Here is a 22,237-nt window from a genome sequence, read left to right on the forward strand (position 1 = left end):
TCACATCCAATCTCAATCTCCTTACTTCTACTTTTGCTCCATCCCCCCAAGTCCTATCCCTCCCTCATACCCTCCAAAGTCCCTCCCCAGCTTTCTTGGAGCCCCCTTCAGATGCTGCAAGGCCACCAGAAGGTCTCCTGGGAGCCTTCTCCTGTCCGTATCCAGTTCTGGGCTCCTCAATTCAAGAGAGATGTTGACCTACTGGAATGTGTCCAGAGAATGGCAACAAAGCTGGGGAGGGGTCAGGAACACAAACCCTGTGAGGAGAGGCTGAGGGAGCTGGGGTGTTCAGCCTGGAGAAGAGGAGGCTCAGGGCAGACCTCATTGCTCTCTACAACTACCTGCAGGGAGGTTGTAGCCAGGTGGGGGTTGGGCTCTGCTCCCAGGCACCCAGCAGCAGAACAAGAGGACACAGTCTCAAGCTGTGCCAGGGGAGGCATAGGCTGGGGGTTAGGAGAAAGTTCTTCACAGAGGGAGAGATTTGCCCTTGGGATGTGCTGCCCAGGGAGGTGGTGGAGTCCCCATCCCTGGAGGTGTTCAAGAGAAGCCAAGATGAGGCACTTGGTGCCATGGTCTGGTTGGTTGCTTAGGGGTGGGTGCTAGGTTGGACGGGATGAGCTTGGAGGTCTCTTCCAACCTGGTTGATTCTGTGATTCTAACCCTCCCCTAGCACAATTTCAACCATTCTCCAGCCCTCTCCAGACTGCACCCCTCCAGACGCTCTCAGCCTGTGCCTCTTTGTTCTATGACTCCCTGTTCTACGATTCCATGTTCCGCGTTCCCCTGTGCCCCTGGCAGGACCCCGCCTAGGTCTCCAGGTGCCCTCCCCTGTCCCTTTAACTCCGGGGAGCACCGGGGTGGTGCTGCCACCCCCGCCGCTGCCGTGGCCCGGCCCCGGGGCGGGTCGGTGGCTGCCGCGGGGTTTTAGGGCGGCGTGTGGCGGCCGCCGGCCCCTGGGTGCTGGCGGCCGCCGTGGTGTCGGTGAGGGCTGTGCCCGCCATGGAGGAGTGGGGGTGGGCGACGGTGCGGCTGGGCGCCGTGTGGCTGGCGCTGGTGTTCGCCCTCGTCGTGCTGCCCTCGGCGCTGGACATCTCGCTGGGCATCTCCGAGGCCTACATGCGGCTGCTGGTGAGGACGCTGGAGGTGAGTGCGAGCCGCCGGACCCCTCCGTGAGGGTCGCGGTCCGCGGGGGGCTCCAAAATGGCGCCCCCGGGGTGGGGGGTGGGGATTCGCCTGGGGCCGGGCCTGAGCCTTGGGGGCTGCCCCACAGGGGCTGCGCCCGGCTGCCCTACCTCGGCCCCAGCCGCTGCTCTCCGCTGGTGCCTCTCGCACAGAGGCTGCGCTGGGCCGAGCTCGGCGCCCTCCGGCCGGGGAATACGGGGTCTCTCCGCCGAGCCCGCGGGCAGGTGTGCGGGAGGGGCATCCTGCCAGGGAGGCCCTTCCCAGGGCTGGGCAGTCCAGAGAAGCCTTTGTCCCCCTCCCCAGATGGGGAGCCAGGCGGGGAGGTGGTGTCCTGCCTGCCCTCACAGAGGCACAGCGTGGTAGCGGTCATGGAATCACAGAATGTAGGTGTTGGAAGTGACCTCTGGAGATCATCCAGACCAAGCCCCCTGCCAGAGCAGCATCATCCAGGGCAGGGCACACAGGAACACAGCCAGGTGGGTCTTAGAAGCCTCTGGAGAAGGAGACTGGGCTGCAGCAAGAGAAGTGTGGCCAGCAGGGCCAGGGAGGGGATTCTCCCCGTCTGTTCTGCTCAGACCCCACCTGGAGTACTACATCCAGTTCTGGAGCCTCTGTTACAAGAGGGCTATGGACATGCTGGAGGGTGTCCAGAGAAGGACCACCAGGATGGAGCTGCTCTGCTCTGAGGACAGCCTGAGAGAGTTGGGGTTGTGCAGGCTGGAGAGGAGAAGGCTGCCAGGAGACCTTCTGGTGGCCTTGCAGCATCTGAAGGGGGCTCCAAGAAAGCTGGGGAGGGACTTTGGAGGGTGTGAGGGAGGGATAGGAGTGGGGGGAATGGAGCAAAAGTAGAAGTGGAGAGCTTGAGATTGGATGTGAGGAAGAAGTTTTTGGGCAGGAGGGTGGTGAGAGCCTGGCAGAGGTTGCCCAGGGAGGTGGTGGAAGCCTCATCCCTGGAGATTTTTGCAGCCAGGCTGGATGTGGCTGTGAGCAACCTGCTGTGGTGTGAGGTGTCCCTGCCCATGGCAGGGGTTTGGGACTGGTTGAGCCTTGTGGTTGCATTGGAGAGACTGAGAGAGTTGGGGTTGCTCAGTCTGGAGAGGAGAAGGCTCCCAGGAGACCTTCTGGTGGCCTTCCAGGATCTGAAGGGGGCTCCAAGAAAGCTGGGGAGGGACTTTTTAGGCTATCAGGTAGTGACAGGACTGGTGGGAATGGAATAAAGCTGCAAGTGGAGAGATTCAGACTGGATGTGAGGAAGAAGTTCTTCCCCATGAGAGGGGTGAGAGTCTGGAATGTGTTGCCCAGGGAGGTGGTTGAGGTCCCATCCCTGGAGGTGTTTAAGGCCAGGCTGGATGAGGCTCTGGCCAGCCTGATGTAGTGTGATGTGTCCCTGCCCATGGCAGGGGGATTGGAACTGGATGAGCCTTGTGGTCCCTTCCAACCCTGACTGATTCTATGATATCTCCCATAAAGTTGGGTTCCCAAAACAATTTCTGTTCTGTTCTTCTCTTCTTGCTTCTTCCCTGGGAAGATACTGATAGGCTTTGCTGACCTTGACTGCACTGTTTTGGCTGGTATTAACCTATCCTGCTTCTTTCTCTCTTCCCTTTATATGAGGCAGGAAAGGAGAAGCTGTTACAGTTTCTTCCCTGGTCTTTTGGCCAGGGTGGTCCTTGTGCTGGTAATTGTAAATAGCTGTAGGTATTGTAAATCCTGTATAGGTGTACACATTCACTGCATTTCACTGTAGCTTGTAGTTTTGCCTGTAAATACAACTTCCATTTGCTTCCACTGAGTCAGTCTGGCAAAAATTAATCTTGGGGGGTGGGAGGGATTTCAACTCACCACAGAGCCTCCACAACTACTCTGAGAATTCTCTCCTCACTTGGGGACATTTTTTTAGTGGCCACGGTGGTGTTGGGTTGATTTTAGAGGTCTTTTCCCACTTCAGTGATGCTGTGAATCCCAAGTTTTTTGTTAATTACTCAGAGGTCGCACCTCTTACCATGGTAGCTTTATGGAACCTGAGTGTTCCTAGACTGGTTTGGGTTGGAAAAGACATTTAAGACATTTGGAAAAGACATTAAGACCATGCTCTAACTCTGCCAAGAATGGGACTAAACCACATCCCTTAGCACCTCTCCAGGGCTGGGCAGTCCAGAGGAGCCTTTGTCCCCCTACCCACTTTGGGAGTGAGGGGGTAGGTGGTGTCCTGCCTTCCGTCAGACGGGGACCTCTGGAGATCATTGAGCCAAGCCAGGGCCACTGCTGTGCATTGGTCACTTTGGAGCTGAAGCCCTTAGGCAGCAGCCTAAATCCATGGGGATTCAGTGGTTGTGCAGACTCGAGTCTGCTCCTGGGGAACCCCCAGGAGTGAGAGGTAGAAGTTTGGCTCCCCAGGCTGTGCTGGGCACAGCTGGCTCGGTGTCAGTGCTTCCCTGCGGGCAGGAGCGGGGCTGGGACAGCTTCCTGAGGGCATCAGCGTCTGGCAGCCTGCCTGAAGCCTGTGACAGCAGTGCCAGGAGTGCTGCTGCTCCCAGATGTGGCTGAGGCTGAGCTGAACCTGTCCCACACCTCAGCTGCCCTCTTCATGGAGTCACAGAATGCTCTGGGCTGGAAGGGAGCTCCAAAGCTCATCCAGGCCAACCCCCTGCACTCAGCAGGGACATCCTCCACTAGATCAGGTTGCCCACAGCCCTCTCCAGCCTCACCTGGAAGATCTCCAGCCACGGAGCCTCAACAACCTCCCTGGGCAACCTCTTGCAGTGTTGCAGCAGCCTCCTGGGGCAGAACTTGTTCCTCACATCCAATCTCAATCTGCTCTGCTCTCATTTCAAGCCATTGCCCCTGGGGCTGTCCCTGCAGGCCTTTGGCAACAGTCCCTCTGCAGCCTTCTTGGAGCCCCTTCAGCTACTGCAAGGCTGCTCTGAGCTCTGCCTGCAGCCTTCTCTTCTCCAGGCTGAACCCCCCCAGCTCCCTCAGCCTGTCTCCATAGCAGAGCTGCTCCAACCCCCTGCTCATTTTCCTGGCCTCCTCTGGACCCTCTCCATCAGGTCCATGTCCCTCCTGTGTTGAGGGCTCCAGACCTGTACACAGTGCTCCATGTGAGGTCTCCCCAGAGCAGAGCAGAGGGGCAGGATCCTCTCTCTCCATCTCTGGCCATACTGCTCTGGATGCTCTGAGGTCTACCTGGAGCCTTCTCTTCTCCAGGCTGAACACCCCCAGCTCCCTCAGCCTGCCTCCCCCCTGCAAATGCTCTGGGAAATCAAATGCCATGCAAAGGAGCTGCTTTGTGTGTGGGACATAGGTCACTTGTGACTCAAAATGGAGCTCAGAGTGGTCATGAGGAGGAGCTGATTACAGTGGGTGGTGGAGGTGAGTTGCTGTAAATCATTGTTGTGCTTTTTTCCCAGAAGGAGGGGAGCCCAAAGCAGCAAAAGGGTTGTGGGGAGGGGGAAAAGTACATTGCTAGAAGGCTATGCCAGATCCACCAGCCTGTGGCTGGGGAAAGTTGGTTTTGGCTAATTTCACCTTGTTCTAGGAGATTTTTCATTCTAAACTTTGCTCATGTACATCACTGCCTTCAAAATCCTTGCTGCTTGCCTGTAAAACAGAACCATTGAATTAATTTGGGTTGGAAAAATCCCTTTAAGATTGAGCCCAACACCACCATGGCCACTAAACCATGGCCACAGGTTTCTTGATCACCTCCAGGCATGGGGACTCCACCACCAACCTGGGCAAGAAAAATCCCATCAACCAGCTAATAAAAATGGTATCTGTCAGATGCACCTTGAGTGCAAATGGTTTAAGGCTCTTGGTGAGGCTGAACCTGCTCTGAGTACACCCTGGCTGTGGCAAGTGTTAGGCAGAGAAGATGCTGCCACTACTGGAAAACAGCAGGAGCTGAGGAGGTGAAGGGTCAGGCTGCCCTGAAGGAGCCTTCCAGATGGCCTAGTGAGATAGTTTTGTTTGGCTGGTGTGCCTTCACCTGTGGTTAACCCCAATTTCCATGGCCCCTTTCTACACCATTAATCATTGTTGCTTAGTGTCAACAAGAGCTGACTCAGAATGCCCTGGGCAGCAGAATGGAGAAGCAGCTGGTGGCATATTGCTGGTGGTGACTGGAAAGGGCTCCTCTGATGAGCTGCTTTGAGTTATTATTATGCTGCTTCTGAGAAGGAGGTGTTCAGGACCAGCTTGGATGAGGCCTTGAGCAAGCTGGGCTGGTGGGAGGTGTCCCTGCCTGTGGCAGGGGGTTGGAACTGGATGATCTCTGAGGTCCCTTCCAACCTGACCTCTGGGATGTGGTGGCCATTTGTGCAGCCCAGCTGAATGCCAAACTGTTCTCTGGTGTTGGCAGAGTGGGAGGGCTCTGTCAGGTGCCTGGTGAGAGCTGATCTGTGGTGGGAATCAAAGTCTGGCAAGCTGAGCACCAGAGTCCAGGGACTGGATAAATGGAGTGTCTGTGGTTAGCTGTGGTCTGTCTGCTGGCCCAGTGTCATGTCAGGTGAAAAAAGGCACCTGAGAATGAGTCTGGGGGGGGTTCAGTTGTCATCTAGAATCACAGGATGGTTTTGGGTGGAGAAGCCCTTTGAGCTCAGCCACTCCAACCCTTCTCTGCCTCTGCCCAGGCTGGGGCTGAGCCATGGCCCTCAGCACCACAGCTCTGCCTCTTGCAAACACCTCCCTGGGCAGCCTGGACCAGGCTTTGAGAATCCTTTCAGGGAAGAATTTTCTTCTCCTGTCCAACCTAAACCTCGCTTGGGGCAACCTGAAGCCTTTTCTGCTCCTTCCTGTCACTTGTTCCTAGGGAGCAGAGCCCAAGCCCCACCTGGCTGCAGCCTCCTCTCAGGGAGCTGCAGAGAGCAATGAGGTCTCCCTGAGCTCAGCCTCCTCTTCTCCACACCAAACACCCCCAGCTCCCTCAGCTGCTCCTCCCCTGCCCTCTTCTCCACACCCTTCCCCACCTTTCTTGCCCTTCTCTGGCCCTGCTCCAGCTCCTCAAGGTTCTTCTTGCACTCAGGGCCCCAAAACTGAAGCCAGCACTCAAGCTGTGGCCTCCCCAGTGCTGAGCCCAGGGGGACAATCCCTGCCCTGCTCCTGCTGCCCACACCATTGCTGCTCCAGCCCAGGCTGCTGCTGCCCTTCTTGGTCACAACTCTAAGGAAGTATGGAGCAAGCTGAAGATGATGCTGGACTTGTGCCTGGGTTTTTTTCCTGCCAATAAATCGGCCTCCTTGTTTCAGCAGGGCAGAAAGTTTTTTCCCAGTGCTGCAAGTGTGGTCCAGGAAAAGGGAGGGAGAAGAACTCATTTTAGGAACAAAGTGTTTGGACTATCTGAGGATGCTGCCAAGGGACATCAGTTGATGCACAAGAGCCTTTTGTGTCTGCTGGGCTGCCTCAGGCACATGCTTCTGAGTGCAGGCAGCAGTGCTGAGGATGCTCTTTTGTTGGGTTGTGGTTGCTTCAGACCCTGAGCTGTGTGCTGGAGGTGAGCAGCAGCTGTGGAGTACTTGTTCCTATGTGGTAAGGGCAGAAAGAGCAGAGGAGCAGCAGCTGTGCTGGTGCCAGAGGAATGCAACAGAGCAGGCAGGCTTCAGGTATGGTCATTAACACTGCTGGGTCATTAAGGGTCTATAAAAAGGCCATGAAGATGATCAGAGGATGGAGCACCTCTGCTGTGGGGACAGGCTGAGGGAGCTGGGGCTACTGGAGGAGAGAAGGGATTCTGCCCCTCTGCTCTGCTGAGGCCTCACCTGCAGTGCTGGGGCAGCTCTGGAGCCCCCAGCACAAGAAGGAGCTGGAGCTGTTGGAGAGGGTCCAGAGGAGGCCACCAAGACGATTAGAGGCTGGAGAAGCTCTGCTATGGGGCCAAGGTGGGAGAGTTGGAGCTGTTCAGCCTGAAAAAGAGACCTCAGAGCAGCCTTCCAGTAGCTCAAGGGGTTCCAGGAGAGCTGGGCAGGGACTTTGGACAAGGGCTGGGAGTGCCAGGATGTGGGGTGATGGCTTTGAGCTGGAAGAAGCTGCCTGCCTCCCACCTCAGTCTTCTCTGGAGGCTCTTGGGTGCTGGTTGCAGTTAGCAAGGAAAGCATTTCTTGGGGGCTGCTTTTGCTGGGTGCAGAACAGATGCAGTCATAGGTGTTTGGAATCATGGAATCATACAACTGGTTTGGTTGGAAAAGACCTCTAGTATCATCAAGGCCCACCACCATGGCCACCAAACCATGGCCCCAACTGCCATGGCCCCAGGTTTCTGGAACACCTCCAGGGCTGGGGACTCCACCACCTCCCTGGGCAGCCTTGTGCCAACCCCTGACCACTCTGGCAGTGAAGACATTTTCCTGTGACACATCCCTCTGGGGTCAGTAGCAGTCCCTGCAGAATCCCATAGCTGTGGGGGGAGGAGGCTCTTTTGGTGTCTGTGGTCAAACTGGAGGCCGTGGCTGTGCAGGGTAGGTGGGATGAGCTCTAGTCCTGCTCCAGCCATGCCAGGCTGCAGCTTCTGCCCATGCCCCACACCAGCACTGGCTGTAGGGGTGGGGCAGAGAATGTGAAACTCAACAGATGAGTCACCGTGGAGCTTTGGCCCTGTCCTCTCCAGCTCCCTGCTCTCTGAAGCGAAACTTTGCTGACTGCTGGGAAGCACAGTGTCAGGTGAAGGGCTTGGGGTGATTGGGATCCTTCAAGGGCTGCTGAGCAGAAGAGAAATGGAGGTCTGAAGTGAAAAGAGCTCTGCAGCTTTCCCAGCTCAGATGGGAGCAAGCAGCATGTCCTGGAGATGTGCCTCACCCTTGACTGCAGGGCTGGGGCTGGCTTGTGGGGTGGCTGTGACCAGATGGGCTGGAGGGGACAGGATTGAGAAGGGGCTCCAGGAGAGCTGGGGAGGGACTTTGGAGAAGGGCTGGGAGTGCCAGGACAAGAGACAATGCTTTGAACTGGGAGAGGGGAGAGTGAGAGTGGAGATGAGGAAGAAATTGTTTCAAGTGAGGGTGGGGAGAGACTGGCACAGGTTGCCCAGGGAGGCTGTGGCTGCTTCCTGCCTGGAGGTGTTCAGGACCAGGCTGGATGAGGCCCTGAACAAGCTGTACTGGTGGGAGGTGTCCCTGCCCATGGCAGGGGGTTGGACAAGATGACCTTGGAGGGTCCCTTCCAACCCATTCTGTGGTTCCCTGAATGGTGAATTCAGTAAATCCCTGGGCTGGATGAAGCCAGACCCCAGGTTTCTGAGAGTTTAGTACTGCTCCACTTGGAGGTGTCCCTGCTCATTCCTGATGACCTTTGAGGATCTCTTCCAACCTGACCCCTCTGTGATGGTCTGAAGGAAGGCTCAGCAGAGCTGGAGGTTACCCCCTGCTGGCATTGCAGCACTAATTAGGTGCCATCTTTCTGGCCACCAATTCTGATCTGAAATTGCCTGTGAGTGCTGGGGGGGTTGTGATGCTGCTGAGCAGCAAATATCGGTTAAAAATGTGGCAGCAACACTCAGAGCTGCTCCAGGTGTGTGAAGCTGGTGTTAGGAAACAGCTCAGCTCCTTGTTGCTGCTATCCTGTGGAGCTGGCCTCTGGTGTTCTTTGAACACCTGTCCACCAGGAAGGACTTGCTCTGCAGCTCCTGAGCAGAGGAATTTGGAAAGCTGCTTGGAGGCAGGGACTCTCATGTCCCAGCAGAGTAAGGGAAGGGTGGCCTGGGAGGCCACAGAGGCCCTTTTGCCCTCATGGAGGTGTTTTCCTCTCCTCCTGACACAAACCAGCCCAGCCACTGGCATGCAGGTGTTGGCTGTGGCACTGTGTGGGAGGTGCTGTGAAGTCTTGGATGCTTGGAAAGCCTCCAAGGAGAAGTGCTCAGCCTTGAGCTCTGAGCATGATCTGGCAGTGCCTTGGAGCAGGGGAACACCAGGGATGGAGTGCTGCAGGCTCTGTAGTGTCAGTGGTTCTCTCCTCTGAGTCATCAGACAGTGAGCAGAGGTGGGGGAAAGGTGAGGAACCAGGGGAAAGGCAAAGCTGTGTCTGTCAGGGGAGCAAGGGGAGGTACAGAATCAGAATGGCTTTGGGTAGGAAAGCTCTTGAAGTCCAACCATTCTCTGCCTCTGCCCAGGCTGGGGCTGAGCCATGGCCCTCAGCACCACAGCTCTGCCTCCCTGAAACACCTCCAGGGATGGGCATTCAACCACCTCCCTGGGCAGCCTGGGCCAGGCTCTGAGAACCCTTTCAGTCAAAAAGTTTCTTCTGATGTCCACCCTAAAACTCCCCTGGGGCAGCTTGAGGTCATTTCCTCTCCTCCTGTCACTTGTTCCTAGGGAGCAGAGCCCAAGCCCCACCTGGCTGCAGCCTCCTCTCAGGAGCTGTAGAGAGCAATGAGGTCTCCCTGAGCTCAGCCTCCTCTTCTCCACACCAAACACCCCCAGCTCCCTCAGCTGCTCCTCCCCAGCCCTCTTCTCCACACCCTTCCCCACCTTTCTTGCCCTTCTCTGCACCTGCTGAAGCATGGATAAATTCTGGGAATCTGATGGATCAGGGGGGAGAAGGCTGGCAGAGGACTCAAAACTGGTTTGCCTCTGGTTTTTTGCCCCTCTTGAGTGCCCAGGGATCAGGCATGGAGCCTGGGGGGGCTGGCGCTTGCTGGGGTTTATGGAGCATGCTTAGATCCCCTGGGAGATCTGGCAGGAGAAGTAAAGCTGCTTCAGCTTTTGAGCTGTGGAACAGAAGCCAGCTGTCCCCTGGCACACTCTGTGCAACCTTTGCCTGAGCTGCCAGGCTGCTGTCAAGGTTGTGCCAGTGCTCCCTTGGCCTGGGGAGTCACGAGGAGGAGGTGAAGGGTTGGAATGCAGATGTTCAAGGTCCCTTTCAACCTAAACCATTCTGTGAGTTCTCCCCAGCCTTCCTCTTTGCCCCTGAGCCACCCCAGCCCTAGATGGGAGGTGCTGCAGTTATCTGGAGTTGGATGAAGCTGTGGGCAGAGGTCAGCCTGCTTTGGAAGCAGGAAGGTCCTCTTCTGAAGAGGGTAGAGAGGTCCATCTGAGCAGGAGAAACTTCACTGGGCTCCATGACCCAGGAAGTTCCATGGAAACAGGAGGAAGAATGATTTCCCTGTGAGGATGCCAGAGCCCTGGAGCAGGCTGCCCAGGGGGGTTGTGGAGATATTCAAGACCTGCCTGGATGAGTTCCTGTGTGCCCTGCCCTGGGTGCCCCTGCTCTGGCAGGGGGTTGGACGGGAGGATCTCTGGAGGTCCCTTCCAGCCCCTAACATTCTGTGATTCTGTGCCCCTGCAGTTGGTGCCTGCCCTGGGAAGTGCCCACAGCCTCCTCTGCATGGTGAAGGGCAGAAGGCCCTGCAGAGCAGCAGGGATGGTGCAAGCTGTTGGGCTTTACAGAGACATTGCTCAACAGCTTGCTCCTCATGGCTTCTGCTGGGGCTCAGCCTTTTTGCCTCTGCCTGCCATGAACTGCAGGAGCAGGGCACAGCAGCAGCCAGCTCCCACCCTGAGCAGCAAAGGCAGGCCCTGGAGTGAAGCATCTGTCCCCTGCTTGCTTCCCTTTTTGGTTCTGGTGCCTCCTGCCACCAGTGGTGCTCCCCAGGGCTCAGGGCTGGAGCCAGTTCTCTTGAACAGCTTCATCAATGATCTGTGCAGGGCACTGAGGCACCCTCACCAGCTCTGCAGCTGGCACCCAGCTGGGTGGCAGAGTTGATCAGCTGGAGGGGAGGAAGGCTCTGCAGAGGGACCTGGCCAGGCTGCAGCCATGGCTGAGCTCAGCTGCAGAAGGCTCAACAAGGCCAAGGGCTGGGTCCTGAACTTGGGACACAACAAGCCCAGGAAGGCTCCAGGCTGGGGGCAGAGTGGCTGGAAAGTGCCCAGCAGGGAAAGGCCTGGGGGTGCTGGGTGGCAGCAGCTGGAGAGGAGCCAGGGGGTGGCCAGGGGGGCAAGAAGGGCAGCAGCAGCCTGGGCTGGAGCAGCAATGGTGTGGGCAGCAGGAGCAGGGCAGGGATTGTCCCCCTGGGCTCAGCACTGGGGAGGCCACAGCTTGAGTGCTGGCTTCAGTTTTGGGGCCCTGAGTGCAAGAAGGACCTTGAGGAGCTGGAGCAGGGCCAGAGAAGGGCAAGAAAGGTGGGGAAGGGTGTGGAGAAGAGGGCTGGGGAGGAGCAGCTGAGGGAGCTGGGGGTGTTTGGTGTGGAGAAGAGGAGGCTGAGCTCAGGGAGACCTCATTGCTCTCTGCAGCTCCCTGAGAGGAGGCTGCAGCCAGGTGGGGCTTGGGCTCTGCTTCCCAGTCTCAGATGATAGAAGCAGAGGAAATGTCCTGAAATTGCACCAGGGGAGGGTTATGTTGGAGCTGAGGAAGAATTTCTTTGCTGCCAGAGTGGTCAGGGATTGGCAGAGGCTGCCCAGGGAGGTGGTGGAGTCCCCATGACTGGAGGTGTTCCAGGAAGCTGTGGCCATGGCACCTGGGGCCATGGTTTGGTGGCCATGGTGGGATTGGGTTGGACTGGATGATCTTGGAGGCCTTTTCCAACTCAAACAATTTAGGACTGCATAAGCTGTTGAGGTTTGACCAGGAGGTGCCCTGCTCACCTGAGAGGAGCTCTCTTATCTCTTGGAGGTGGCCACTCCATAGCATTCCTACACCCAGTGCTAGGTCTCCTGGGGTGCAATTAATGTGCATCATGGGGACCCCCAAACTCAGCCCTCTGGGTCTCAGCTTTCTGTCCCTTGACTGCCACACAGAGGAAGGAAAGGTTGAAGCCAGAAGGGCTTTAGGGGTGGCCCCTGGGGTGTAATCATTAACCCAGTGAGCATGAGGTCTGGGGCAGGAGGTAGCAGGGCTGTGTGGGACTGAGCTGAAGGTCAAGGGCGTGGGAAGAGGTTAACCTGGAAAGGAGGGGGAGTCCTGGTGCCACTCTGGAGCTGCCACTGGAGCTGTGCAGAGCTGCTGGGAAGCTTTGTGGCTGGTTGGAGAGCAGAGCTGCATTCAGCAGGTATGTGTCTCATCCTCCCAGCTCACCCAGCAGTAAAGGGCAGGGAAACCCCAGGGAGCTGCTGGTATTCCCCTTGGGCAGGGCAAGGGCATCAAAACACTGGGCACTGGAGTCAGTGGTGTGATCTGGAGCAGCTCTGCTGTGGGGCCAGGCTGGGAGAGTTGGGGCTGTTCAGGCTGGAGAAGAGAAGGCTCCAGGCAGACCTCAGAGCAGCCTGCCAGGACCTGAAGGGGCTCCAGGAGAGTTGGGGAGAGACTTTGGACAAGGGCTGGCAGGGACAGGCTGAGGGACAATGGCTTTGAGCTGGGAGAGGGGAGAGTGAGAGTGGAGATGAGGAAGAAATTGTTTCAAGTGAGGGTGGGGAGAGACTGGCACAGGTTGCCCAGGGAGGCTGTGGCTGCCTCCTGCCTGGAGGTGTTGAGGGCCAGGCTGGATGAGGCCCTGAGCAAGCTGTGCTGGTGGGAGGTGTCCCTACCCATGGCAGGGGCTTGGACAAGATGACCTTGGAGGGTCCCTTCCAACCCAAACCAATTTATGATTCTCTGCTCTCAGGAGAGCTCTAAAATGCCAGGAAAGGAGGAGCAGTTCAGAGCCAAGGAAATGTCCCTTTGGTTGAGTTTGGGAAAATCCAGGGTGCAGTCCTCTGTGGGCTGAGGCTGGGTTGAGCTGGGACTGTCCATCACTGCTGGTGCTGCTCTGGGCTTTTCCAGTAGTAGTTGTGTGCAGGTCCCAGTTTGACTTCACCCAGAGAGGACTTCTTATTGTCTTCAGGATGGTGACACAAAAGCTACACAAAAGGCCCAGCTGTGATGTCTGCTGGCTCTGAACTTGTGCTATCTGCTCAGGGCCTTTTGTGTCTCTTGCCTCCATCTGGCCATGGCTCTGTGGCTGGTGGAGAGGCCCTGCAGGCTTTTAGGGGCTGCAGCTGAAGTGTCTGTGGAGGAGAAGTGCAGAGTCCTGCAGCTGGGCAGGAAGAATAAACTGCAGCAGGACAGCTTGGGAGGGGATCTGCTGGAGAGCAGCCCCAAGGAGAAGGAGCTGGCAGTGCTGGTGGGCAGCAAGTTCTGCAGGGCACAGCAATGTGCCCTGGGGGGCAAGAAGGCCAAGGGGGTCCTGAGGGGCATTCAGCAGAGTGTGGGCAGCAGAGCCAGGGAGGTTCTCCTCCCCCTCTGCTCTGCCCTGCTCAGACCTCCCCTGGAATATTGCATCCAGTGCTGGGCTCCCCAGGTCAGGAGGGATCTGCTGGAGAGAGGCCAAGGGAGGGCTGCAAGGATGCTGAAGGGCCTGGAGCACTGCCTGGGGAGGAGAGGCTGAGAGCCCTGGGGGTGGTTAGTGTGGAGAGGAGAAGGCTGAGAGGGATCTGCTCAATGTCTCTCAAGAGCTGAGGGCTGGGGGGCAGGAAGGAAGGGACAGGGACAGCCTCTGCTCACTGTGCCCTGGGCTAGGCCAAGGGGCAAGGGATGGAAACTGCAGCACAGGAGGTTCCAGCTCAGCAGGAGGAGGAACTTCTGCACTGGGAGGGTGCCAGAGCCCTGGAGCAGGCTGCCCAGAGAGGTTGTGGAGTCTCCTCCTCTGGAGCCTTTGCAGCCCTGTCTGGATGTGTTCCTGTGTGCCCTGTGCTGCATTCTCTGGTCCTGCTCTGGCAGGGTGGGTTGGACTGGAAGATCTCCAGAGGTCCCTTCCAACCCCTAACTTCTGTGAGCCTGTGCCCAGGGTGGCTCTCCAAGGAGTGGCAGGCAGTTAGGTAGCGTTGGGTGAGGGATTTATCATTAAATGTATCTGAGGCAGTGTTCCTTCAGAGGGTCTCTATGTGCCTTTGTGGACACAGCTTGGGTGTACTGACTGATGAGAAGCTCACCCTGAGCCAGCAGTGCCCTCATGCAGCCCAGGCCAGTGGCATCCTGGGCTGCAGTCATAGGAGTGTGGGCAGCAGAGCAGGACAGGGGATTCTGCCCTCTGCTCAGACCTCACCTCCAATCCTGCCTCCAGCTCTGCTGTCCCCTGCAGAAGGAGGACACAGAGCTGCTGGAGAGAGTCCAGAGGAGGCCACAAAATGCTCCAAGGGCTGGAGCAGCTCTGCTGTGAGACCAGGCTGAGGGAGCTGGGGGTGTGCAGCCTGGAGAGGAGAAGGCTCCAGGGGGACCTCAGAGCTGCCTGCCAGGACCTGAAGGGATCCTCAGAAAGGCTGCAGAGAGAATTCTCCTGAGGGTGTCTGAGCCAGGCCAAGGGGAATGGTTTGAAGCTGAGGCAGAGCAGGATTAGAGTGGAGCTGAGGAAGAAGTTCTTCAGTAGGAGGGTGGGGAGAGACTGGCACAGGTTGCCCAGGGAGACTGTGGCTGCTTCCTGCCTGGAGGAGTTCAGGGCCAGGCTGGATGAGGCCCTGAGCAAGCTGTGCTGGTGGGAGGTGTCCCTGGGCATGGCAGGGGTTGGAGCAGATGAGCTCTGAGCTCCCTTCCTACCTCAACCATTCTGTGATTCTGTGATCCAAGGAGGGTATGTGGGGAGCCTGTGGTGCAGAGCTCTGTCCTGAGCTGCTGCTGCAGGTGAATCTCTCTAGGGGACTCCCTCCCAGGCTGTGCCATTCACCTTTCCTTTCTCTCCACAGTGGGCCACCATCAGTGCAGAGAAAGGGGGCCCAAAGCCACGACCAGAGAAGCCCAAGAGTCCTGCTGCTAATGGTGAGAGCCTGGGGGAAGGGCAGGTTGCTAAACCCTGTGGTCTAAAGCAGAGCTGAGTGCTTCTGGAATGGAGAAGCTGGAGGAGTGTGTGAGAACTGGAGAAGAGGTTGGGTGCTTGGCAGCTCACTCCACCAGACAGTGTTGCAATGCTGCTGCAGCAGAGCTCTTCCTGCAAAGTGCTCTGCCTCTGGCACTGCCTTCTGCTGGGTGAGGGGCTGAGGGGATTGCAGTAACACCAAAAAGTGGAGCTGGATGCTGAGGGAAATCATGGAACTGTCAGGGTTGGAAGGGACCTCAAGGCTCAGCCAGTCCCAACCCCTGTCGTGGGCAGGGACACCTCACACCACAGCAGGTTGCTCACAGCCACATCCAGCCTGGCTGCAAAAACCTCCAGGGATGAGGCTTCCACCACCTCCCTGGGCAACCTCTGCCAGGCTCTCACCACCCTCCTGGCCAACAACTTTTCCTCACATCCAATCTCAATCTCCCCACTTCTACTTTTGCTCCATCCCCCCCACTCCTATCCCTCCCTCACCCCCTCCAAAGTCCCTCCCCAGCTTTCTTGGAGTCCCCTTCAGGTCCTGGAAGGCTGCAAAGGTCTCGTGGGAGCCTTCTCCTCTCCAGACTGAATATTCCCACCTCTCAGTCTGTCCTGATAGGAGAGGAGCTATGCTGGAGCTGGAGCAGGAGCTTGATCTTTTGCTCTTGAAATCTTGTCTTTGGGTCACTACTCACAGGGCTGCTGCCCAACTGCCTCAGTCCTGGCAGCAGCAGATGGTCCCTGAGGGGATCTGAATGTCCAATGAGCATTGCCCCTTCTCTGCCCCCAGCTGTAGGGCTCTGGCTGCAAGTCTGTGGTGTTCTCCTCATTCCCTTTGCCCACCATTTGCCCCCTGGAGTGAGCTGGCTGCTTGCCAGATGAACTTCTTGCATTCAGTGTCTGCAGAGGACAGCTGAAGACTTGCTTCATCAGTCCTCCTTTAGCCCAGTTTGGAAATGAATTCTTTTGCTGTCCCTTAGCTTGTGCTGTGGTGGCCTCCTCTAGGTCAGCTGGCTGCCAGACCTGGGAGCTCTCAGGGCAGTGAGAGCAGCCTGAGTGTGCCCAGGAGAGGAGAGAAGGCTGAGCAGGGCTTTGCAGCCAGGCCTTGGGTTTCTCCTGGCCCAGGACTGTCTTGGTCTCAGTTGGTTGGCTGGGCCCTGACAGCAGGGTCAGCACAGCTGGAATCAGGCCCAGGTGCCAGCCAGCAGACAGCTGTGACCTGAGTGACCCTCAGAGCTCCTGGCAGTGTGAGGGGGGAGTGCGGGCTGAGCTGGTGGTGCCTCATCTCCAGAGGAGCATCCTCAGCCACATCCTGACCACTGGTGTTGTGTGAGGGAATCACAGGATGGTTTTGGGTGGAGAAGTCCTTTGAGCTCAGCCACTCCAACCCTTCTCTGCCTCTGCCCAGGCTGGGGCTGAGCCATGGCCCTCAGCACCACAGCTCTGCCTCTTGCAAACACCTCCAGGGATGGGCATTCAACCCTGGGACAGGCCTTGAGAACCCTTTCAGGGAAGAAGTTTCTTCTGATGTCCAACCTAAACCCCCTCTGGGACAGCTTGAGGCCATTTCCTCTCATCTTGCCACATCTTACTTGAGAGGAGAGCCCAAGCCCCACCTGGCTGCAGCCTCCTCTCAGGGAGCTGTAGAGAGCAATGAGGTCTCCCTGAGCTCAGCCTCCTTCTCCACTTCCCTCAGCCACTCCTCCCCAGAGCTGTTCTCCAGACCCTTCAGCACCTTCCTTGCCCTTCTCTGGATCATGCATGACAGAGGCTGTGCTGGTTTGGGGCCAGACACAGATCCTCTCTTGCCCCGAAAGGGACAAAAGAATGAGACTCACACAAACGGATTGGAGAGTGATGGAAAGTTTAAATGGAAAAGCAATTGGTGAAGCTACAGAGAACTACAAACTACAAAGCATAGTGACAAAGAGTATCCCAAAGCATACAGAGCCTGTTACATAATTCCCAAAGCTTCCCAATCCTTCCCTTCTTCCCACCTGAGGGTAAACCCAAACCCCCAGGGCTCTTTCTTCCCCCTCCCACTGCTAGGCAAGTCTCAGGCTGGCCAGGTCTGAGACTGCCCCCCCTCCATTCTCCTCCTGGCATTAGGCCTAGTCAGGCCTAAGAGTCCTTGAGGATACTCCCCGGGCATTACCCGATAAGAGAGGACATCTCCCGTGGGAGCAGAGAGGGAAGAAAGAGGAAGAGGATGACTTTGCAGATGGCCTTATAGGGTGCAGGATTTATGGGTAGAAATACGCCGTTTCCTGTGTCCACCCCTGTGGGTGGGCACCCAGGACACCAGAGGTGTATCTCATGCAGCAGTGGCAGGGGGCACCCAGCCTAAACTGCCACATCGGCTATGATGGCAGCAGATCCAGCTGCCAGCACCTGTGATACTCAACTGCAGCTCTTAGAACAGGTTGAGCTTGGCTTTTAGTTGCTGACTGAAGTGGCTGAGCAAAAGCCCTTCCTGCCTCACTCAGCAGTGTCCTGAGAGGTGTGGGGCTGTGTTTTGGGTGGGGGAAGGCAAGGTGAGGGAGTCTTGCAGATGTCAGTGCCCAGCTGTCTCTGTTTCCCAGGCTGTCAGTGATGATGCAGCAAGGTATGCTCTTGCTGCCTGTGGAGGGGATGGTGTCCCAGCAGCTCACAGGGAGAGGACAGGAATTTCAGCTGGGCTGCTGGAGCTGTGCAGTAGGAGCTCATCTTCCCATGCATCTCAGCTCCTGGGCACACTTTTTTTCCTTTTCTAGAAAAAGGTCAAGAGAGAGGACCTGGCTAGTAGCTGATGTTCAGTGAGCTTCATGTGCCTGTCCCCCCCTTGTGTGACTGAGGGCTGTAGGTTCAGGACCTGCTCTGAGTGCCCTCCACTGCCTGCAGCATCAGTGGCAGGCAGTAAACATGGCCTGAGGTCATGCAGGGAGGAGATGGAGTGGACAGGAGCACTCAGTGTGGAAGGGATTGGATGGTTGCACTCAAAGAGTAGCAGTCAATGGTTCCATGTCTAGGTGGACAGCAGTGGTGGCCTCAGGGGTGGCTACTGGGACCAGTGCTGTTCAGCATCTCCCTTGGTGAGAGGGGCAGTGGGATGGAGGCAGCCTCAGCAGATTGCCAGTGACACCAAGCTGGGTGGTGACACTCTGGAGGGAAGGATCCATCCAGAGGGTCCTGGACAGGCTGCAGAGCTGGCCCCAAGCCAACCTCATGAAGCTCCACAAGGCCAAGGGCAAGGTCCTGCAGCTGGGGCAGGGCAATGCCAAGCACCAATCCAGGCTGGGTGGGGAATGGGCAGAGAGCAGTGCTGAGGAGAAGGGCCTGGGGGTGCTGGGTGAGGAGCAGCTCAGCAGGAGCCAGCAATGTGAGCTGGCAGCCCAGGAGCCAACCCTGTGCTGGGCTGAGCCCCAGCAGGGTGGGCAGCAGGGGCAGGGAGGGGATTCTGCCCCTCTGCTCTGCTCAGACCTCACCTGCAGGGCTGGGGCAGCTCTGGAGCCTCCAGCACAAGGAAATGGAACTGTTGGAGAGGGTCCAGAGAAGGCCATGAGGATGATCAGAGGCTGGAGAAGCTCTGCTGTGGGGCCAGGCTGGGAGAGTTGGGGCTGTTTAGCCTGGAGAAGAGACGGCTGCAGGCAGACCTCAGAGCAGCCTCCCAGTAGCTGAAAGGGCTCCAAGAAAGCTGCAGAGGGACTGTTGCCAAAGGCCTGCAGCAGGGAATGGTTTGAAATGAGAGCAGAGCAGATTGAGGTTGGATGTGAGGAACAAGTTCTGCCCCAGGAAGCTGCAACAGGTTGCCCAGGGAGGCGGTTGTGGCTCCATCCTTGGAGGGGCTCCAGGAGATCTGGGGAGGGACTTTTGACAAGGGCCAGGAGTGACAGGATGAGGGACAATGGTGTCAAAAGGGAAGAAGCTGGATTGAGATGAGACCTGAGGAAGCCATTCCTGCCCAGGAGGGTGGGGAGAGGCTGGCACAGCTTGCCCAGAGAGGCTGTGGATGTCCCCTGCCTGGAGGTGTTCCAGGCCAGGCTGGATGAGGCCTTGAGCAGCCTGGGCTGGTGGGAGGTGTCCCTGCCCATGGCAGGGGGTTGGCACTGGATGGCCTTGAAGGTCCCTTCCAAGCCCAACCACTGTCTGACACTTTGCAGGCTGTGTTCCACTGCTGGCATGGGTGGGGCTGCACAACCAATGGTGGCCTGAAGGTCACTTTTTTGATCCCTGTTGTGATGCTTTAAGTCCCAATGCAATCCTTTCCCTGCTGTCCAAGTATCCTTTCCTTGAGGAGCTGCGGGGGCTGCAGTGCCAAGCTGTGCTCTCTGGCTCCTGGGAGCTGCTGGCTGCCCTGGGACCCTGCATGCAGGTGGAAGTTGTGGAGGAGCAGGTGCAGGTCTAGCAGTGCAGGATGAGTTATCATCCCCTGAGGTGACAGAGCATGGGAAGGCTGAGGCCCAGCTGTGTGGCACAAGTGTTTGCTGAGGGAGGAGAAGTTCCCTCTGATAAGGAACTGCAGAGCAGATAACTCCAGCAGGGTAAAGGTAACTGTGTGTAGGGTGGTGGAGGAATGTGAGGCACTGTGATGGTTTGAAACTGTCTTTTTAATTTTTCCTTGCAAAGTTCAGAACAGAGAAAGTGAAAGAATGTAAATAAGTCACTATTGGGTGTAAGAAAGCAAAATAACGATTGTTCTAAACACTTCCATTGGATAGATAGAAATGTTTAAGAACTATTACCCAAAACAAAGTAGGCATTCGGCATTCTGCGTTCGGCAGTGGGGGCAGTTGCTGGGCTGTCTGGCTGCTGTTTCTTCTTCTCTTCTGGCTGAAGATAACACACTGACCTTGGCAGCTAAGTTAACAACTTTTTGCTTAACTAACTCTGCTTCTCTGTCCAGGGGGGTCTGGGGGGGAAGCTCCTGGGAGAGGGAGGCCCCTTTGGGAGGGTCCCCTTGGGGGGAAGCAAAGGGAGATCGGTTGTGCTTTTCTGTTGATTGTATATATTTGTGAATGTCGTGAATTTTGTGTATTTGTACATATTCATTGCATTTCATTGTAGATTTTAGACTCTGCTTGTAAATACAGCCTTCATTTGCTTCCAGACTGGGCTAGCCTGGTTATTGTTGGTGGGGGGGAATTTCAGCTCACACCGACACAGGCACCTCTGCCTGACCAGCCAGGGGGTGGGTGAGGATGGGAGGGAGTGTGGCAGGGGCATGGCAAGGGCAAGATTCCCCTGCTCCCAGGCAGAGCAAAAACGGTCCCCAAAGAGCTTAGAGTCCTTGAGGATGGAAGATGAGAGGACATGACAGAGGGGACATCACCTTAGTGCTGCCCAGTCCAGGGTGGTCACATCTGCTGCTGCAAGGATGGGCAGGGGCAGCTGAGGGAGGTGGGGGTGCTCAGTGTGGAGAAGAGGAGGCTGAGGGTTAGGCCTGGAGCAGCAATGGTGTGGGCAGCAGGAGCAGGGCAGGGATTGTCCCCTTGGGCTCAGCACTCAGTGCTGGCTTCAGTTTTGGGGCCCTGAGTGCAAGAAGAACATTGAGGAGCTGGAGCAGGGCCAGAGAAGGGCAAGAAAGGTGGGGAAGGGTGTGGAGAAGAGGGCTGGGGAGGAGCAGCTGAGGGAGCTGGGGGTGTTTGGTGTGGAGAAGAGGAGGCTGAGCTCAGGGAGACCTCATTGCTCTCTGCAGCTCCCTGAGAGGAGGCTGCAGCCAGGTGGGGCCTGGGCTCTGCTCCCTAGGAATGAGTGATAGGAGGAGAGGAAATGGCCTCAGGTTACCCCAGGGGAGGTTTAGGTTGGAGATGAGAAGAAACTTTTTGACTGAAAGGGTTCTCAGAGCCTGGCCCAGGCTGCTCCGGGAGATGGTTGAATGCCCATCCCTGGAGGTGTTTGCAAGAGGCAGAGCTGTGGTGCTGAGGGCCATGGCTCAGCCCCAGCCTGGGCAGAGGCAGAGAATGGTTGGTCTGGATGAGCTCAAAAGGCTTTCCCAACCCAAATGATTCCATGATACTGTGAAGGGAGGCAGGTGTTTGGTTCCAGGCTGGTCCCTGCAGAACTCTGGGGCTCTGGCTGTTGGCAGCTGGCAGCAGAGCATGGCACAGCTGAAGGCCTGACAAGGGATGGGCCTCAGGGGCAGGGAAACCTCCACAGGGGAGACTGAAGGGGAGCAGAAGGGGAGGGAGCATCTGAGGGCTGATGTGGTGTGTTCAGGAAACAGAAGGTGGTCTTGGGTCAAGCAGCTGAGCTGAGGACTTGTGCAGTGTGGCACAGGGTGGCCTCCTGGCTGCACCTGCAGCAGGCACCAGAACCTCCTCTGCTGCTCCAGGAGCCCATGGGAGGAGGGGAGCTGGACCTGGCTGCTAAAGCTCAGGCTGTGTTCCACTGCCTCTCTGCCACCCTTCTCCCAGAGGAGAGGCTCTGGCAGGAGGTGTCAGGTGCACCCTTGGCTGGGTTAAAAACTGTCTGGGTGCCTGGGCACAGAGAGTGGTTGGGAATGGTGCCACAGCCAGTTGGTGCCCAGTGGTGTCCCCATGGATCAGTCCTGGGCCCAGGTCTATTAAACATCTTTATGGATGACCTGGATGGGGGCATTGTGGCTGACACCAAGTTGGGAGGGAGTTGTGGATCTCCTGGAAGGTAGGAGGATGCTGCAGGGGGACCTGGCCAGGCTGGGTCTGTGGGCTGAGGCTCGAGAAGGCCAAGGGCAAGGTCCTGCTCTTGGGCCACACTAACCCCATGCAGTGCTGCAGGCTGGGGGTGAGTGGCTGGAGAGCAGCCTGGCAGAGGGGATCCAGTCCAGTGTTGATAAATTTGTGGCTGACACCAAGCTGGGAGGCAGTGTGGATCCCTGGAGGGGAGGAGGACGCTGCAGAGGGTCCTGGCCAGGCTGGCTCAGGGGGTCCAGGAGCCCATGGGAGGAAGGGGAGCTGGACCTGACCGCTGCAGTGCAGGCTGCGTTCCACTGCCCCTCTGCCAGCCTCCTCTCAGAGGAGGGACTCTGGCAGGAGATGGTTCCCAGAGGGGTGCCTGGGAGGGTGAGCTGCTGTGCAGAAGGCCTCCCTGACCTGGTTCCCCTTCCCCCTTGCAGGCATCATCCAAAGGGTGGAGACCCCCATGGAGAAGGAGATTGCGCGGCTGCGGCAGGCGGACTTTGAGTTCTCCGACATCTTCTACTTCTGCAGAAAGGGCTTTGAGGCCATCGTGGAGGATGAGGTCACCCAGAGGTTTTCCTCTGAGGAGTTGGTCTCCTGGAACCTCCTCACCAGGACCAACGTCAACTTCCACTACGTGAACGTGCGGCTGAGCTTGCTGTGGGGGCTGGGGGTGCTGGTGCGCTACTGCCTGCTGCTGCCCCTGCGGTGAGTGTGCTGCCAGCCTCTGCCC

At 57.3% G+C, this 22,237-nt stretch overlaps 1 protein-coding gene across 1 annotated transcript in view; it reads left to right on the top strand.

Annotated features, from left to right (window-relative positions):
* Positions 1–999: 999 nt before the first annotated feature.
* The window catches only part of GPAT3 (glycerol-3-phosphate acyltransferase 3), a 34,159-nt gene continuing 12,921 nt past the window's right edge, over positions 1,000–22,237 (top strand). Inside the window, exons 1-3 of the mRNA XM_054392336.1 lie at positions 1,000–1,143; positions 14,757–14,829; positions 21,942–22,212. Of these exons, the coding sequence (XP_054248311.1) occupies positions 1,000–1,143; positions 14,757–14,829; positions 21,942–22,212 (488 nt within the window). The remainder of the gene's footprint in view (positions 1,144–14,756; positions 14,830–21,941; positions 22,213–22,237) is intronic.

This window comes from Indicator indicator, chromosome 25, assembly GCF_027791375.1.
Source record: "Indicator indicator isolate 239-I01 chromosome 25, UM_Iind_1.1, whole genome shotgun sequence".
NCBI classification, from domain to species: domain Eukaryota; kingdom Metazoa; phylum Chordata; class Aves; order Piciformes; family Indicatoridae; genus Indicator; species Indicator indicator.